At 40.7% G+C, this 19,643-nt stretch overlaps 1 protein-coding gene across 1 annotated transcript in view; it reads left to right on the top strand.

Annotated features, from left to right (window-relative positions):
• Positions 1-19,643, top strand: part of prdm16 (PR domain containing 16) — a 174,166-nt gene that overhangs the window by 135,922 nt on the left and 18,601 nt on the right. Inside the window, 1 exon segment of the mRNA XM_085147031.1 lies at positions 14,974-15,114. Coding sequence (XP_085003157.1) covers positions 14,974-15,114 — 141 coding nt within the window.

Here is a 19,643-nt window from a genome sequence, read left to right as displayed (position 1 = left end):
TTGTCTTTCATTTGCATATATGCACAGACCCCAAATTAGCTAGTGGCTCGTTAATTGCACATGTGGGAAAGTAAATGGATGGTAGCATTGCGGGGTGGAGGTGCAGTCAACATGTTTACCTCCTAAATACCTCCCAGGACTACTGAGCTCAAGCACACGGGGAGGTCACAGTGAATACACCCCTCAGGCTTAAAAGATCCAATTTGCTGTTTGGAGTAATTAGTACAACTAACAAGCTCAAGCCCACATTCAGACAAATGAAAATCCATTTTGTTCGTTTTATTGTGGTTACAGAATACATGCAAAATTGCAGGTTTATCATGCCCTCAAGTACTGAAATGCTACCAACAGTACTAAGAGTAAAAAAACAAAAACAAAGTACATATCCAGAGACTGAAATAAATATTTTTACACAATGCATTTTTTTAAGGGTGAAAATTTCCTTATCTATTATGCCATAAAATTAGAATGCATTCTATTCACTTAACAAAGTCTATAAAATTAAGAGTTTATATGCCTGTATTGACTTCTCTTAGCTGAACTGATCAATAGTCAGTCAATAATAGATAATGATGTCTAAGTGCTGAGAGATGACCTGTTGCACCTTAGGTGTCCTTAGTGTTATTGATCAGCTTCTATTCACTCGCAGCAGATTTTATTGTTGAGTAAAAGTCACAGGGGAAAGCCTCATATCTCCAAATTTTAATGCTATTCAGGAATGAAAACTGTGAAATTTTCCGTTTATTTTACATAAATTAAACAGCAACTACAGAGGATATTAAGCAACGATAAGGATGCTGAAGAGTTAAAGGATAACAGATGTAAATAAAATATTAGAATGTAGTCTAGATTCCACTGGTAATGACAGAAAGGGCTAACTAAGAGCTAAACTAATGTTGTCACATATCTTGGAACAAGATACAAGCCGAACAACAGCAGTTCTGTCTGAACTGTAAGCTGTCTTCTTACTGATTCTGGAGTGCAGTACGTTACAGTAATCAACTGGAGGCGAAGGACATGTGATTGATTTCCTGAGCCTGAAAATGAAAGAAAAGGCCTCGAACTAAGCGGAAGAAAACTGAACTGCATTAATAAAAAATAGATTTTGGATGTGCTGTTTATGAGTGAATAATGGTCCCAAAGCACGCACAAAATGATCAATAGTTTTGTGATGAGCAGCAATACGTTTAAAACCTGGCTTTAAAAAAATGATTGGAATCTGTTAAAATCTGTCAAAAGAAATCAGATGTAAAATCTAAAAAAATAAAATAAAAATGTATTCAACACTCATGGAACGACTGAAGGTTTCTTATGAAGGAATATTTGGAATTACAGGGGACAAATGACAGAGGATAAATTAAGAAAACCATATTTCCATTCTTTTATCACAGCATCTGACTGAGTGGAAATAAATTACAGGGGAATTCAATCATCATCAGTGAAATAAAAAGGGTCACCTTATCATCACAAACATGCTACCACACTGAAAGTGGTTTGCAAAATCTTGAATATACACGCATTAACCTGCGAGTGATTGACAAAGACAAACTCTGCAAACATCTTTACATGTGTGATAATTCCTAAAATCTTTGCACATGTGTATGACATTTCTTACTGATTGGACCTTTTAATCAATATATATTTCCTTAACAACAAAATACATAATGTATATAGTTTTTTAAGCAATGCCATAACTGTAAGACCAGATTGTGGCCTTTTTTTTTTCTTTTTTTTTTCTTTGAGGTCTTGTGTTCGTGCACTGTCTCAAACAGCTACACTGTGTGAGGTATACTGTTGTGTTTGTTCCCACTGCTGATTGGCCAATTATGCCTGATTGTGTTCCTTTAGGGAAGCATTCTCCAAGCGTTGTTAGTGAATGGCCAAATTATGCCTTAGCTTTTAATGTGACCACGGGGAGCCTCAGACTACTCCAAAAAGTTGTTTTTTTTTTGGTCTTTGCAATGCCACAAGTAACTTGTAATGACAGCATTATTAGTCAAAGGATAGTTTGAAAGTCATTGTTATTTGCTGGTGTGATTTTAATGGAGACTCGGACGCCGTGGGCCGTTTAAGCTTTAATGAGAAGTTTCCAGGTGGGAGTTAAAGTTGGGCCTGCGCCCTTTCTCTGTCCCTCATGACCCTTCTGTATCGAGCCAAACTCTGTGCATCAAACAGCCACTGCATTCAGTATTTCATGTTATTTATTTCTCTGCAATGAAATGAATAATATATATTTTTAAAAAACACTACATTTTAGTATAAATATGCACATCAAATCTCTGCAGCCACTGCATACTGCCTTTTAATTGTTGATGCTAGTTGGCTTTTTGGTGTTCAGTGTGTGTGTGTGTGTGTGTGTGTGTGCACGCTTTGTTGTAAGTCTTGAGCTCTAAAAGAAAAGATCTTACATCCTGGAAGCAGTAATTAAGCGATACTCTGTGTCCTCCTCCTGTCCTCCTCCTCCATCTCCACACTCCCTCTGTGTGTGAATATATATGTGTGTGTGTGTGTGTGTGTGTGTGTGTGTGTGTGTGTGTGTGTGTGTGTGTGTGTGTGTGTGTGTGTGTGATTAATGACACTACTAATGGTGTGTCTAAACACTGGCTGCCCTGTTATCTCTTATCTGACAGAGAGGAGAGGGCTCATGTCAGCAGCCGCTCTTCCTTCTCATTTATCTCCTCATTTCTTCCTACCGCTCCTTTTTTCTCCAAAACAGCCTGCTTGTTTTGAATTTTTTGTCACGTGTGGTTTGCGAAAACTTTTCATTTCTCCGATGGGTAGTCCATGTTCATTGTTGTTTAATCTTTTGATACATCTGTTCTTAGGAAGTAGAAAACTGTTATCTAGTGTTAAAGGTCGACATCTTCAAATTGCTTTTGTTTAACAAAATCTTTTTGTGACGGACAATTTTATTTTTATTTGTGTTTCCTGGAAACATCCCCTCAGTTATAAATAACTTCAAAGTCTCCCATTCTGGGCCCCGTTTACTCCATGTGCCTCAATCACCCTAATGTGCCTGTTTAGGCATTAGGTTCTCTGAGGGGGGCCCATATCCATCCATCTCTTCCTCCATATATCCCATCATACATTAAAAGGCAGATAACTGACACACTGTTAATATTGTGTCTAACACGAACCAGATGACTGCAGGACCCTTCTGCACCACAGACCGCTGCCCGCAGCTGATTTGACCGTTTCCTTTTCTCTTGGGTTAAGGGATGAGCGTTCTTAATTAAAAGTTAGATATATGGGCCTCTGGGTGGAGATGCTCGAGCAGGATCCATTACCTGCACACTGGGGGCCCCGCCAGAAAAAGAGTTAGGGCGAAGGTTAAGATAGTGAGATGAGATATCAGGCACGGGGGTATCATGAGTCTGCTGGTGCTGCATCTTGGGTCAAAATCCAAATTAAGGGTTTGCAAAGAAAAGAAAGAAGTTGTTATAGTGGTTTGAGCATGAGGTGGTGGCTGCGGGTGCTAAAGCTAGCACAGAATTCAATGCAAGCCGAGAGGTGCTAACCGTGATCTCAATAGCCGTATTGTGTTCGCACTTGAACGGGAGCCAAAAAATCCTGTGAAATATCAGAGCAGAAAGAGGGAGAGAGACGTGTGGAAATGAAACAATGGTTTACACAACAGTGAAATGGGTCTTTTCCTCTGTTTCTTGCCAGCAGGCCCAACACTCAGAGAGAGAAAGCTTTATTGGCCTTCATGTCCTGGCTAGTCTCAGCCCCCGGTTTCGGGGAAAAAGAGGGGAGCACTAGGCTCTACATGTGTGTGTAACGTGACGTAGAAGCTAGTGTTGGACTGAGACACACACTCAAGCAGCCACACAGAGAGCGCTGACGAGAACACACACTAACACACATTAAATCAGTCCGTGGCAGAGATGAGAATAGCCAGATATTCATCTAATCCTCTATGAGGAGAGCAACACGTCTCATAGCATCATTTATGCCTCTATGCCTACAGCTAATCCTAGTGGGCATTCTGTGCCTCACAACTGCCAGACACGGAAGTCGAGGGAGCATAAATGCAGTGGGTTTTTTTTCACTTTTCTTTCTCTTTTTTTTTTTACAACAAGTAGGAAAAGAGCGGATTTTAAATATATTGGCAGAGGAAAGAGAATAAAGCTGCCTGTCACTGGCTTGTTCTAGCAAATGTAAAATTTGTATTTTTTTGGCAAGTTAACCTCAGTTAATTTTATTCTTCTTTGCTTTTGTTTTTATTTTGTGCCTGAATGCAATTTGAAAAACAACAAAGTATTTTGCAATATAAAAATTCACAGCGTGAAGCCAGTGAGTTTATAAGTCAGAACTGCTTTTTTTTAAACTATAATTTGATAGTAATAATAAAGTTGTATCCATTCTTTTCACATTTTCCTGTTATAGAAGCACATTTTTTTAAATGACAAAACAAGGCTTTGCATTTTTCTTTATATGGAGTAATGTGAAAAAGCTTTAGGTACCAAAAGTTGTTGGCTCAAAAATACATTTTTAATATCATATAAAATGCAATGAACAGAAAACTAAAGTTTGGTTGCTTTAAATCAGCAAAAGTTGACACATTTGGATTTGGACACAGAAAAATACATTTTCGCTAAGCTGACACGTCTGCCATTTCTTTCTTTTTTTCTTTAATTTGAAAAAGACGTTGGCTAAAAGTCGTTCTGGCAAAATGGAGTATTGTGTTGTAGTGATGAGGCTTTTGTTTTTATTGAGTCATTTAATTGTAAATATTTGATTTTCAAGCAAATCTTTTAATCTCGGGTCATCAGACCGAGGAGTAAATCCTGGCTGTACACTAATGGTGAGAGAAGAAATTGGAGTCTGGTTGTTATAGAAAACCCAAAGTTAAGCTCAGATGGTTCCAATAAGGCCCAGGCCTGCAGCCACACAGGGGTTCTGCCACATGCTGTCCTGGCCAGCTGCTCTGAAATGCTTTTTTTTTTTTTTATTCTTTTCTGTGGAAGGGAGGGGGCACTAATATCTTGCACAATGCATTTTTGCTGATTTGGCCTCTCAAATTCAAGCTTCCTGCAGAAACTCAGGTGGACTATAGGTGACGACAACAGTGAGAAGGAGACAGCACAATGTGTCGCTGTCTGTCAATCTCTTGCTCTCTTTACCTTGAGCACCGTTTATTGTATCCAAGCGTTCATGTTTCATCTTTTCTCAGCTGTCTGCCAACACATGATGTCACTACAGACAAGGACACAGCAACTTTCCACAATGCTGCATTAAAATGGCTTTCTCATAAAAGTGAAATTTAAAGAAGATGGTTGGAGACATGTGATGTCATCTGTTTTGTGTCAATCTACTTTGCTGAGATTCAAGGAATGAGGTAGCAGATAGGACAAATGCTGCTTTGAAACTGAACAGCAACTGAATAAAAAATTGGAGGGAGGAGGGGAAGAAATCTGTCGGTTCTTCTTGAAATTGTCTGGTTTGGATCACTAGGAGCACGATTACGAATGAATAGATTTATCAGTGTGTATCTGTATCTGTGTGGCTTTGGTCTCTGCTTCCATTTCCCCTTCATCATTCTCCACAGTGTTATATAAACAAATAGCGAGGAAGTTTCCTTTTGCTGCCCGTTATCAAAACCTCTTATTACTGCCATCTGCTGAAAATCTCATCTTTCCAGAGCTTACCTTGGAAGGACTCCTTTATTTAGGTGTTAATAAATAATTGAGTGTTACAAGTTCTGCAAATGTGTCCTAAACAGCACTTCCCTATTTGTGTGCGCACAGTTCCAGGAATTGTCCCATTTTGTGTTTCGCTTCCGATGTCAGTCAATAGCATGGAGGTCAAGTTGTGCCAGTGTTGAATGCCAGTTTCCTCTCCTCATTATTATTTTTTATTATTCTTGGCATGGATGTATAAGATTTGACTGATTTAGTTGCTTTCTTTTTTTGTTAAGGAAACTTTAAAAAAATCACCATCGTTAAGAAGAATATGATCAACAACGCTTATACATATTATTTGCTTAAATATGGAGATCACTGTTCTCATTAATATTTGACCAATATTTTTGGTTGTTTTTATTTTAGTTTTTTAAGATTACAAAGCATAAAAAAATGTTTAAAGCTTTACATTATGCTACTTTTTTGGTTGTTGTTTTTGTGGTGGTAATATGTCCTGATTTCTTATGCTTCAAAGATGTTAATTAAGTTCAATTAATTAATTAATTTGTGGCTAAATTCACAAATGTCCTTGTTCTGGTGACAGAGGCTAAGTTTTATAAGGATATTATATATTTTTGAGGTATAAGCATCCAGAGCATAACACTTAAAAGACAAATACAAATGAATGACACTTTAAAACATCTGTTATTCTAATTCTGTATATAAAATGTGAGACAAAGGCAACATTAGACATTGTAGTCAATAAACAACCACTTTGCTCAGTGTGTGTTCTTTCCAGCCACTAAACACATACTTTGCTCTTTCTTCCTTCCTCTTATTAAATATTTGGACAGACTTTGTGTTTTTCTTAAGCCTGTTAACAATTGTTGTAGCTGACTTTTAAACACTATAAACATTCTTTATTAAATGTATGATTTCTTCGACAGAGGCCACTATAAGAAAGCATTTCCTCAGTCTGGCTCTAACTGATTCAGTGTGTGCGCTCCTGTTTGTCACACACATAAGTCTAGTTGTTATCCTTCAAACACCGCCGACAGAGTGTGTGACCCTGATGCACCGTTCATATATTTCCCCATTTGTGGTGCACCTGTTTCTCTATAATGAGCCAATATATCTCCTCACTAATTGCCCTAAATACATATCATAAAGACCTGCCTATAAAAGGCTCTGCAACAGTAAAACAGGCATAGTGTGATGGGAACTTCTGTGCACCCACACGAGCGCGTATACATATACGCTGGACATATCATGTGACATAAAACACACGTGTACACAGGCAAAAAGTTACATGCACCTGTGATATATATATATATATATATATATATATATATATATATATATATATATATATATATATATATATATATATACACACACACATATATATGTATACATGCATGCACATTTACACACAAGCACACACACTCATCCAGCCTTTAACAAGGGGCTGTAAATAACACAAAGCCATTTCATTAACAAGATCCAGCCTGAAAACTCACTGCCCCTCTTCTCTTAAAAACATGCACGCTTCCTGTTTTAAGTTACTCTAACATGGCAACTCTGCACATGGCAACCTGCTCATTCAAATAAGCTGCAGGGGTGAGCAGGGGGAGACAGTGGCATGATGCAAAACAAAAAAAAAATGCACTAAAGTTGCAGACGCATTATCACTGGCTTAACTCTTAAAACGCTCCTATTCTCTTCCAGTTAGATATGTTGCCCGTCAAAGTGTAAAACTAAATTTATTTGTTATGCATTTCATGATAACTACTTGTTTGCGATTGACAGTCCAATAATGCAAAAAGAAACAATGTCATAACTGCTGTAACTTTACAGTATAATAAAATGTGCCTCTGAAATGTGCCTCAGAGTGAAGTTTTTTTGGCACAACTTCAGCTGCTTCCAAGGTGCACGGAGGAAAACGCCTAAAGACATCAAAACTCCAGCAACAGTTGCAGAATATAAAACAACTTTATTGCTAGACCAACATGTTTTGGTTTGTGGTCACTATGACCCCGATGAAGGCCACAAGCAGAAGCACACTGGTTTAAACTTAGTTCTATATAGTACAGATTAGTATGGTACAGTACAGTATAATTGATACAGTATATATATATATATATATATATATATATATATATATATATATATATATATATATATATATATATATATATATATATATATATATATTAATGTATGCATAATATTATATTATTCAGTCATTAGATTACATTAGGTAATATTTACATATATATTGAGCTATTGTAAAGAGCCGAACAAGAAACTGAAAAAGTGTTGGGGACACTGGCCATTTTTTAATGGCATGTTTTCAGTGTCGCACATGCAGACTTACCACAAATGATAGCTGTGTGACGGTGATTGTAGAGACGCTGATTTAATAGGAGCAAGTCGGTTCATTAGTGAGCAGGTCCACATTCTGACACTCAAAATGCAAGCAGACACACACGCTCGCACTCTCACTCACACTACAACCCAGATGGCTTTTACAAGGCCCCAGGCCCTCTCTGGCCTGCCCGCCTAGTTTTTAATTATGTCGATGGCCGCCCTGGCCAGATAAAATGGGTCACATTTAACAAGCCTTCACTCACCTTCATACACACACACACATACTGGCACACACTGCCACACCTCACATGCATGCATTTTACTAGTGATGCAGCTAAAGCTCGCACAAAATACAGAAACACACTTTTTTCAGTGGCATTCACCTGTGCCTTTGACAGAGACAAACTCTAAAGATGTGATATTCAGCGTGGCCTCTTACCTCAATAAAATGTGTGTACTCCGTGCAGGCCTGAGTGTGTATGTGTGTGTGGATTTACAGCCTGTTTCCTTTTTAGCTGTCATTAGGCTGCCAGACATGGCTACACAGGTGTACGATTACCAGCATCAGTAATAAGCCTCACAGACACTCACACACACACACACTTAGACATTCACTCTATATTTAAAGGTCCAATCTATACTCACAGTAGGGCTCCTCCTGATGAAATACTCTGCCACTGACTCTCTTTGTTTGGACTCACTGATTTCAAAGTTTTATTGCTAAGTTATTGAACATGTGTTTTAATGCATTTATGGGTTTTGAAGAAAACATTTAAATAATGTTCGAATGTCACTGCAGTTAGTAGCTATACCAGCTCATTCGTGGCCCGTCTGTTTATTTGTTACATTTTTTTTTCTCAGCACAAGTGAATTGGTGTTTGTTTGTTCAAGTGTGCATGAAAAGACAGGAAAGATGGGCGCTGTGGTTCTGACAGATTAGGAGAAAAAGGGAAATGTGTGGTGTAGAGATGTGGAAGGCTGAAATCAATTCGTGCTGTTTGGAGATAATCTCTGGGCTGACTATTTTTTTCTGGTTAAGAGGAATGAGTCATGCTTGACAAATACTGTCAACTTCATTGATCATATTATTTCAGAAGCGTGCTGAAAAGAGCACATTTCTCTGGTTGGTTACAGTGCTTGGTGAAAATATCATTTTGAGCTAACTAACTTACTTTTTTTGAAATTTCTTGTTATTTCTAATCAATTTATCATTTTTAAGCATTTGATTTCATATAAATAATGTTATTTTTTATTGGATCAAAATGCAGTCAGTAAGAGTTTGTGTGAGAAATGATGACAGTGTTCCTGATTGTTTTATATTTTTTATATTATAAAAAAATAAGAAATTTGTAAACATTGTTGTTAAAAAGAACAGACAAGTGTATAAATGTGACAAAGGTGACACAACTAAAGAAGTAATAGTTGCTTTTTTAAAATTATTTTTTATGATGATGAACATTGATTTATTTTGTTTACAAAGTTTATTTGGGTACTAATAAATATTTCAACTCCCATGCTAATACATCAACAAATTTAGCGTTCCAATTTTACAGATATTATAAGTAGTAACTTGAAATGCAATCACAGCTATTTCGGGTTTTTTTTTTTCACACCTCTTCATTTCCTCCTTCTCTTCTGTTTTGTTTTTCCACTTCCCTCATGGATCATCCTCACCCAGCTTAAGTCCACTGAAGTTTAATAAAACATGAAAAATTTCTTTTATTCCTTCCAGTCTTCTTTCTTCAGCGTAAGACGGTGCTCACTGACCTCTCCACTTCTTACGTCCGCACACATAAACATGCACACAAATGTGGACAGACACACTCTTTTAGATCACTGAGTGATGTGGCATGGTAGGTTCTTCTCCGCAGGCCCCCATCCATCACACACACACACACAGTCACACACACCCACATGAGAATGAGCACAAACACACTGGAAGCTGTCATGATCTGTACTCTATCAACCACTTTATTAGCCTGCCAGTTTGTGCATGTGTGTGTGTTTGTGTGCATGTTAAGAGGCCTCCCAACTGGAAACAGACCCAGAAAGGATACACACCCAACACACACACTTCTTTATTTCTTGTTAGTCTTCCTGCACCTTAATTTGTAACACCTCTAACAACCAGCTCCGCAGCCCACTTCACAGCCACTCAATCTGTCACTGCTCTGTTTCTATGACTGTCCTTTTTCTCAGGGTGAAACAGAGTGTATTAATGTGTGTGTCCATATGTAATTCTTTCTCTTTATACCACTTCTATTATCTACATCCACCATGGCCTTGTTAATATATTTAAAAATACATGTACAGCTGTAGAGAAGTTTTATTTCTACTTTGTGCTCGTTTTCATGCCAGGCTGCCCCCTGCCTCCTTTAAGTTGAACTGCACCCAATCCTCAATACCTTTCTTTTTCTTCGTTTATCTCTCTATCCTTCTTTTCTCTATATTTTCACACAAACCCAATCTAGATCGAGCAAGATCGATACTTAAAAAGAATCTGCTCCTTGTTCTTTCTTTTTCCTCCTTGAAACAATGTTTTTTTCATTTGTTGGCAACCTCCCCAGGACATTAGCAGATGAACCATTCTCTACATGTTTAGAGTGCTTATTTTCCATTTCCCAGAGCCAGAAAAACTTTCGATTCAAAGAAATCTTTCAACTAACTTTTGTTGAAAAAGATCCTGCTTTACTGCCTGGTTCCTTCTTTAATACCGGAACCAATGTTTTAGGTTTGTTGGTCTGAAAAATGGTAAATCAGTATGGCTCGCTTGTCCTCCAAAAACCTTGAAACAAAAACAAACGTTTCTCTATTTTCTGGGAGGGGGGGGGGACCTTTTGGTCCTCTGCAACACATGTATACAAATGTATGCAAACAAGGGTGTGTTCACACGTTGAACACCACATCAGTGTGCAACGGAGCACTAAGATCACACTTTGTAAAAATATTCCCTCAGAGACACGCAATAACCCAGGAGTTGTGTCTCACATGCTTCTATCTCAAGCTCACATCAAAATCACAATCACCACTGCACTCCGAGCTGCCATTTCCATTTTCTGTCCTTCGTCAAACAGAAAATAATATATACCTTGTCACCAACGTCTACCCGTACAAGCAACTTTCCGCCACTAATTCAGCCCAGTGCAGCACACACATCCGTCAGATATAACTGGCGGAGGAGAGGGCATGCCGAGACAGCCATTAAAGGTTCCTAGCTGTCAAAGGTTCCCCTTTGTGTTGTGAGGAGAGGTATAAGTGTCGTGCTCTTATCAGAGCTTCCTGTGGAGTTTGCTCTGCATCCTGTCCACTTAGAGCTGCTTCTCTTTCAGTGAAGTCTCATTGTGTCTCTGTGCACATGAATGTGTTGGTGTGTGTCTGTGTGCGCATGCTGTCAAGTGAGTCATTTTGTAATACTGTTCATAGTATAGGTCAAGTTCTGAAATTGCTTTTCTTAAAATGTTTTCAGTGAGAGTAGCACAGTATATCAGTGATGTAGAAGTAAATGAATGTGTGAACAAACATACTAGGTAAGACGGATCTTTGTCTTTTGAAAATACATTATTGTATGAATACAACTTCCACAATCTCAGTGATTAAATATAATTACAAAATCTACGAATACCAAAGCAATAAATAGATGGTTTTACAATAAACTGGTAATTGTGTATGATCTTTGGTAAGATAGGTTTGGCAATATAAAGACTTTTTCTGATATCATTACAGCTACAGTGTCTGCATTCTAATCACTGAGAGAAGCTTAGGGGAAATCTTTGAGTAGCCGAGTTTTCTTTCGCTCGCTTTGTTTGGTTGAAATTTGTTCACACGTGGAGTTGATGATTTCCAGCCGGGTCCTCCTCCTCCTACTCCTCCATGTTACATGTGGATGGAGGAGGTTGAATGGGTGAAAAAAGGTAAAGGTAAATAAACAAACAATCAGCCGCAAGCTTGTTCTGGCTCTCCTTCTCTGTTGCCCCTCATTTGAAGCCTTATAAATCAGGCCTCCACCCCGAGACAGGGTGTTAGCAGGCCTCCCAGACTACACACATACAGGAACACACACAGGTCTGCTGCTCATTAAATCCACGATCAGATCTGTGTGTGTGTGTGTGTGTGTGAGAGTGATGTAGTAGAGTGTGTGTGTGTGTGTGTGTGTGTGTGTGTGTGTGTGTGGGGAGGGGGGAAAAATGAAAGGGTATGAATACAACTATGCCCAACATGTAGACATTGCAGTGTTCACATGTGCATGTGCCCAAAGAGAAACTAATAACCGCACACACTCTACACCTGGATCGCAGCTTTTCTCCATGTGTTCATAAAACACCTAAGATACCTGTTGCAGCTACCTTGTAATCTCATGACAAGTGCACTTTGATTCCACCGGCAGCAGAAAAGATATTGGGTGGAAGACTAGGTGTGTGTGTATGCGTGTGTGTGTGTGTGTGAGCATGTCGCTGACTGCTTTCACACATAAAATGAAGGCCTTGACTCTGTCAGGCCAAGTGCTTGGACTTTAAAGTGCACAGTGAGGAGACAGTAGCTGTAGATCTGAGGAGCATGAGGAATAGAGAAGATTTTTTCATTGGCTTGTTCAGTTGACATGATATATATATATATATATATATATATATATATATATATATATATATATATATGGCTTTTGAAGATCTGAGTGTGAGTTATAGGGAATGCATAAAAGCAACTGATTTGCAGTAAACTGTCTCTTTCCACACTCTTACAAACACACAACACACAACCAGCAGCTGCAGCTTTCGTTCTAGCCTCGCTGAACGGTGTTTTCAAACACATTTAGGTTTTAATATGTATTTTCAGCCAAGGCGCTAACAGGCATCATTGTTCTAAAGAAGGCGCAGTTACTGTAGTTACTTCGGTAAACTCACACCTCGGCTTAGTAGCACGGCACTGCTGTTACATCAAGCTGTTGCCTTAGCCGTGCATACGTGCATCCGCCTAAAACAGTTGCCGTATTTGTACAAGCACGCACATGGCGTTTCTTCCACACCTCCATCCAGACCCTTTACATATTTACTCACCAGACTTGGCACCTGCACCCCCGTCCACAAAAATACACCTTCCGCGTGCATTCAACAACAAGAACATAGGCATTCACACTTTACGAGCTGGAGGGGAAAAAACATGAGCATGGCTTTAGAAATGCAGGCAGTTAGAGAAGTTCGCGAACCTTGCACATCTAAAAATGTCAGAGGGTTTGTTGGTTCTTCTCCATCACACCTCGATTTCCTTCAGCAGGCATTTGACTGTGATTAGGAGTGCACCGTGTCATACTAGAAGTCAGGGCTGAACTCAAGCCAGGCTGATTGGTAGTTGTAATTAGAGGAGTTCAGTCTCAGGCCAGGTCTTCCTGGAGGATTCACACAGGCTCAGTATCACATGTAGGACCAGGGAGAAATCGGAGCTTCAAACCCAGCTATGTGGAGAAGAGCCCGGTAGTTTCTGCCAGCTCCAGATTTCCCAGAACCGACCAACTCCACCAAGCAAACACAAATTTCCACCACCAAAGATTCCTGCAATTTCTGGTTCTGTTTCATATATGCGCAAATTTCTGTCTAATCTAAAAATATGAAGGTTTTTTTGCAAAATTGCTGTCTTTCCAAAATTGTCATTATTTTGCATTTTACTTCAGGAATTAGTTTAGATTCCATCCATCCATCTTCATCCGCTTTATCCGGGGCCGGGTCGCGGGGGCAGCAGCCTAAGCAAAGAGGCCCAGACCTCCCTCTCCCCAGCCACCTCCTCCAGCTCATCCGGGGGAACACCAAGGCGTTCCCAGGCCAGCCGAGAGATATAATCTCTCCAGCGTGTCCTGGGTCTGCCCCGGGGCCTCCTCCCGGTGGGACATGCCTGGAACACCTCACCCAGGAGGCGCCCAGGGGGCATCCTTATCAGATGCCCAAACCACCTCAGCTGGCTCCTTTCGATGTGGAGCAGCAGCGGCTCTACTCTGAGCCCCTCCCGGATGGCCGAACTTCTCACCCTATCTCTAAGGGAGATGCCAGCCACCCTTCGGAGGAAGCTCATTTCCGCCGCTTGTATCCGCGATCTCGTCCTTTCGGTCACTACCCACAGCTCGTGGCCATAGGTGAGGGTAGGGACGTAGATCGACCGGTAAATTGAGAGCTTCGCTTTTACACTCAGCTCCCTCTTCACCACGACGGACCGGTGCAGCGTCTGCATTACTGCAGCTGCAGCCCCAATCCGTCTGTCGATCTCCGGCTCCCTTCTCCCATCACTCGCGAACAAGACCCCGAGATACTTGAACTCCTCCACTTGGGGCAGGACCTCATCCCCGACCCGGAGTGGGCACTCTACCCTTTTCCGGCTGAGAACCATGGCCTCAGATTTGGAGGTGCTGATCCTCATTCCCGCTGCTTCACACTCGGCTGCGAGTTTAGTTTAGATTAGGAGCCTTTATTTCTCATTGGCAAAAGCTATAAAGCATGGTTAGTTGCTCCTGGTTTTCCCCCTCACTCTTCACTTCACAATGAGCCCCTCTTCTGTTCTTCTGCTCCTCCTCTTCCTGCTCCACCACTACCTCCATCCTCCTTCATTCTCTGTGAAAGCAGGTAACATGAAACCCACTCTTGGAGTCTCAAGGGTCTGCAGGGGTTACAAAGGGTGATCAATATGTGCCAGGGAAAGTCTTTAGACAAGTAAAAGACACCGCAGTTTGTGTACTCCTTCCTCTTTTCCCTCTTTCCTCTTCTTGTTGTTGGGATTGACAAGGTTAGGTGGCCCTAACACCCACTGACATGTTAGCTCTGTGTACCTTAAAGTTAAATGACATCAAACCCTTGGCCCACACACAAATATTTAATCCACGTAAACACACCAACTGCATAACTACACTAAAAATCACTTGATTAAATCAAGTCAATTGAATAGTCGTTGAAAAAGTCTGTTTTTTTTATTTTTTAATATCTAACCTGTTGCTTTTCAACAGGTGGTGGATGACATGGGCAACGTGAAGTTTGCACTGGACACGGGACCAGATGCCGCCGGCAACAGCTGGCTCAAATACGTCCGCTCTGCCCCGTCATTTGAGGAGCAGAACCTCGCCGCCTGTCATCTCACGGGAGACCAGGTGAGTGCCATGACAACATTGTCCAAGTTGAATCCGTAGTCCAGATACGAAGGAAGTCGCACCACACTGTCAGAAATAGGCAGAGACGAGTGGGGGGTGGCAGTTATTCCTTCCCATCTACTAAGAGTCAATGCTGTCTTGATGTGTGTGAATGAGTGTTTTTGTGTGTGTGTGCTGGAGAAAAGTGTGTGCTAGTAATGACCAAGGAATGGCTCCATTGTGTGTCTGTGGCTGGGATGGTTGCCAGTGCTGTTAAGAACTGACCCATGTAAAGAGGCCGAGGAATAGTCTGACACTCCTGAGTCCCATAATAACCGTTATCCAAGGCCCAGTCTTCTTCTGTGGCGGCAGCAGTTTCTCTTTTTGCTTCTTATCACCCAAACACCCCCACCCACCACCCCCTTCTCGCTCTCTCTTTCTCTCTCAAACCTAAGCGAGCTGTATCGGATCCTTTTGGAAAGATGCCCAGCCATTGCCTATAAAACCCCAACTGCTTAACTAGGCCCTAACCCTAACCCCATGCAATGCGTGTACCACAACTTACACTGCTGCAACATATTAGCATAATTCTCCGTTTCTGTTTATAACACAGAGACAGTTTTTTTTTTTTTCTTTTTGCTACATTTTGCTCTGCTGACTCTTGTCCCAGTTTCTGCAAATTAAATACTGGTGTCGTTACTTAATACGCATTTCACTGTCAATTCAATCTGCTTCCAAAGGAGAACCGAGGATGGGAATCTTAAATGAGATGACACCAGAAGCTAAGCAGCATGACAGTAGCCAGATCCGCCCGTATGATTCGTCTGCGTGTTTCCACATTCTCGTCACTCCGCTCTCATTTGTTTTCTAATCCCTGCCTACGCGGCCCTTCCTGACTCCGTCTCCAGCCGCCTGTTCCTTGCCGACTCTGTCTCCTTTCTCTATCCCGGTGTCTTGATCTGCCACCTGTCACCCTGTCACACCAAGGGGACAGGCTGGTGTGTCCATTTAAGCTTCAGACATTAAGTCTGACCGATAGAGAGAAAGGGGGCTTGGTACCAGGCGTAAGAGACTGAACGCACGGGGGCCTCTGAGATTGACAAGCACCAATTGGCTGGCAACACCAGCCCGCCTAATCCTTTTAAGATTTTCACATCAGTGCCCCCTGCCACTGCCACACAATGTCAAAGAAAGAATCAGGGCACCAGAGAAAATTGTGGAGAATTATCGGACCACGAAAAGGCCACGTGCACGATTGCTTTTTGATGTGTTTTGCAGTTGTTTGTACTTAGCGAACGGCTTTTGCTTTTGTTTGCTCGCCCAGTTGTTTGGTGTAGTGGCTCGCAGGTATGACCCTATCATTTATTTACAAACACAACACAAACACACACACTCACACACACACTTATGTGCAGCCACTCAGTGCTAAAATGTATAATTTAAGAGACCATTCACTGATTTTTCTTTCTTTCTTTTTTTATAACTGCATGCACAATACATGAGTTTATGGAAATATGTGCACACTAGGCAAATTCAAATGCAGGCAGTAACCTTTTAAAGAGCAAGAGGAGAAGTTATGGGGTTGTTTGTCATTAATGATGCAAGATGAACAAATGTGTGCATGACTGATCATAATTCAGAAATTTGTGGCCGTGCATTAATTTGGCATTGTTTTTATAGATTTGTCTCAATTCTGTCAGGTGATTCCACGAGTTTCATTCAAAGCATTGTGGATTTCTTATTTTTTCTGATAATGCGAATGTGGCTCTCTGTGTAAGCATCTACAGACAACTGTATCAATTACATTCTTCTCAGTTAAAATCCATCCAAAATGTGTGCCTCCGTGTGTGTGCGTGCACCTAAGTGAAATTGTTCTCATTCATTTATAACCCCAAACAATTGGTCAAAATGGGTTTGCAAGTGTGCCCATTCACTTTTTCGAAGGCCAAGTTGCACTGAGAGGTGGAAACAGCTGAGAGAGCTATGAGTGGCATGTGAGATGGGTGGGTAGCTGATGGGGGGTTTAAGGAAAAGATGAACCTTGTCCACCTTCTTGTCAACTTTTCATCTTTTGTGTTTTGGAGTGAAGCCCTTTCCAGTGCTGTTTGATCTGCCCTTCTACCCCTGGACGGATCCATCAATTCATAGAGACAAGCGTGCATGTGCAAGTGTGTGTGTGTGTGTGTGTGTGTGTGTGTGTGTGTGTGTGTGTGTGTGTGTGTGTGTGTGTGTGTGTGTGTGTGTGTGTGTGTGTGTGTGTGTGTGCGCGCATGTGTATTAGGCCACAGTAGGGGATTATTGTGGACCCCTATGGCTGGCATTGATCGATGAGGCATCTGTCTGCTGAACACTGGACAGAGATGGGAAGAGGTCAAGACAAGTCTATGTGATCAGACCTTACTGTAGGACACACACACAGAGAGAGAGAGAGAGAGAGAGAGAGAGAGAGAGAGAGAGAGAGAGAAAGAGAGACCGAGTAAGAGAAAAGGCAAAAGAAATATTCAAATTAGACATCCAAATATTAATTAAGAATGTAATTAAACCCTCTTAATTATTAACTGACTTGTATTCTTTGAAAGGGAAAAAAATGTAATATTTTCTGATAATGTTGCAATTAATAATCTTGACATAAAACCGGGAAGATGTGTCATTAATATCATAAATTAAACGACACATAAAAGGGCTGCAACATAAATTAAGTATAAAAAAAATAGAAAATAAAAAAAGGACTTTTAGGGATATTGCGACGCTGTTCATTGTTTTTTACCTCAGTGCCCACACTCGTGTCTGAACGGGTTTTATTTGTTTTATTTACCCGCTGTAAATACGATTTAATAAATATTTGAAAAATAATTCAGTAGCAATATCCGTAATCGATATCTTTTTTTTCGTCAAAATAACTTTACGTCACACAAGCCTCATAAAAATAGAAATTCTGTTGGGGTTTTTTTACGTTTTATTAAAATGCGATCATAAACCCTTCAACTATTTCAATTTTTATTTTCTTGAACAATTTTTTTTTGTCTTTTACATTTAAAAAAATCTATGAGGCAATGAGATTATGCTCAGACCACAAAAGTGAAGCACGAAGCAAAACTTAAACTAAGAAAATAAATAAATAAAAAGGCCTGCTGTGTGTCTGTGTGTCTATTTGCTTGTTTAAGCATGTGTTCGGCCTATGAGTGTGTGTGTTTGTGTGTTAGAGTGACCGACAGAATGACTGCGAGTCTGTCAGGCTGCTTTATCTATTATTTACATCAATAGTAGATTTATCAAGCGGCCAAAGCGGCGGCTGGGATCGGAGATGCGGGGAGGGGTCTGTGCCGCAGATCCCTCAATCCTTTTGGCTGGAGATAAGACGAGGAGGAGTGGCCGACGGTTAACCGAGAGAGCACTAAGGGGCAACAGGGAATCACTAATGAGAGAGAGAGAGTCAGAAAGAGAGAGAGAGAGAGAGAGAGAGAGAGAGAAAGAGTGAGGGAGAGACTCATCATCATCATCAAAGACGCGCTCACTGACTAGATTAGAGAGTAACCCAGCAGAGGAGCGCCAGGCTTCATCCAACCAAACGGAGCGATCACCGACCGTCTACAGCTCTTCCCGACCGACCCGCGACCCCTTCTCCCCGGCCTTGTGCGCTCTAGCGCCCCGGTCCATCTCGGGCAGACCTACTATGGGTTGTGTCGCCAACTCCACCGGGACTGAAGTGCTACTGCAGCTGGAGGCTCTCCGCAGCGCCGCGCAACTTTCTCAACTGTTCCGTCTCACGGAGAAAAGAAAGGTCAGGTCGAAAAAGCATAGAGAGACAGTAGCCTATTTGTGGTAAATATAATACGCTGTAATAATAATAATAATAATAATAATAATAATAATAATAATAATAATAATAATGCGTGTAGTTTTCGTTGATTTTAGGCCTTTGCTCTTTGTCTCCTCTCTCTCATCTGACGAGCGCTAAGTCTTAAAAGTTACTTTCCCAGCCTCTCTGTATGTTTGTGTGTGTATGTGTGAAAGAGTGCTTCTGTCCGTCTTGTTGTGGTGACAGTGTACAGCTGGTGCAGAGCGCCCCCATGCGTTCACAGATCACGCCTGAAGTTGTTTGCGCTGTGTCATAATAATTGGGATGCACAGAGCTGCAACATGTAAAGAAGTACCATGTAAAGATGATTATTTAAAAAAAAACTTTGAATGTTAATTATCATCTTTATAATTTATTTATTTATTTATTTATTTGTATTTTGTGAATCGAGATTTAAGCTCAGCTTGGTTTCCTGTACTGTTGGTTTAGGCCTCGGCTCTGACTTACCTTTAAATACTTCAACTTGAATCCGATTTCTGTTGTATTGAACGAAAACTGGGAAAAAAATGAAACCCAAGTGTCCAGCAGTAAATTATGTCCGAGCACACTTGTCAAATGACCTCAATAAAGTGATTTGTCGCGTGCAGTTAAAGACCTGACATTTCCCGGTTTGCTGCAGCTGTAAAACAAAAACGCACGACAGAAGCGGGGCTGTTTATTTTTGCTATGACATTTTTTTTTTGTAACAAAT

Source organism: Neolamprologus multifasciatus, chromosome 20 (genome assembly GCF_963576455.1).
Source record: "Neolamprologus multifasciatus chromosome 20, fNeoMul1.2, whole genome shotgun sequence".
Classification (NCBI taxonomy): domain Eukaryota; kingdom Metazoa; phylum Chordata; class Actinopteri; order Cichliformes; family Cichlidae; genus Neolamprologus; species Neolamprologus multifasciatus.
This window is presented reverse-complemented; position numbering and strand designations above follow the sequence as displayed.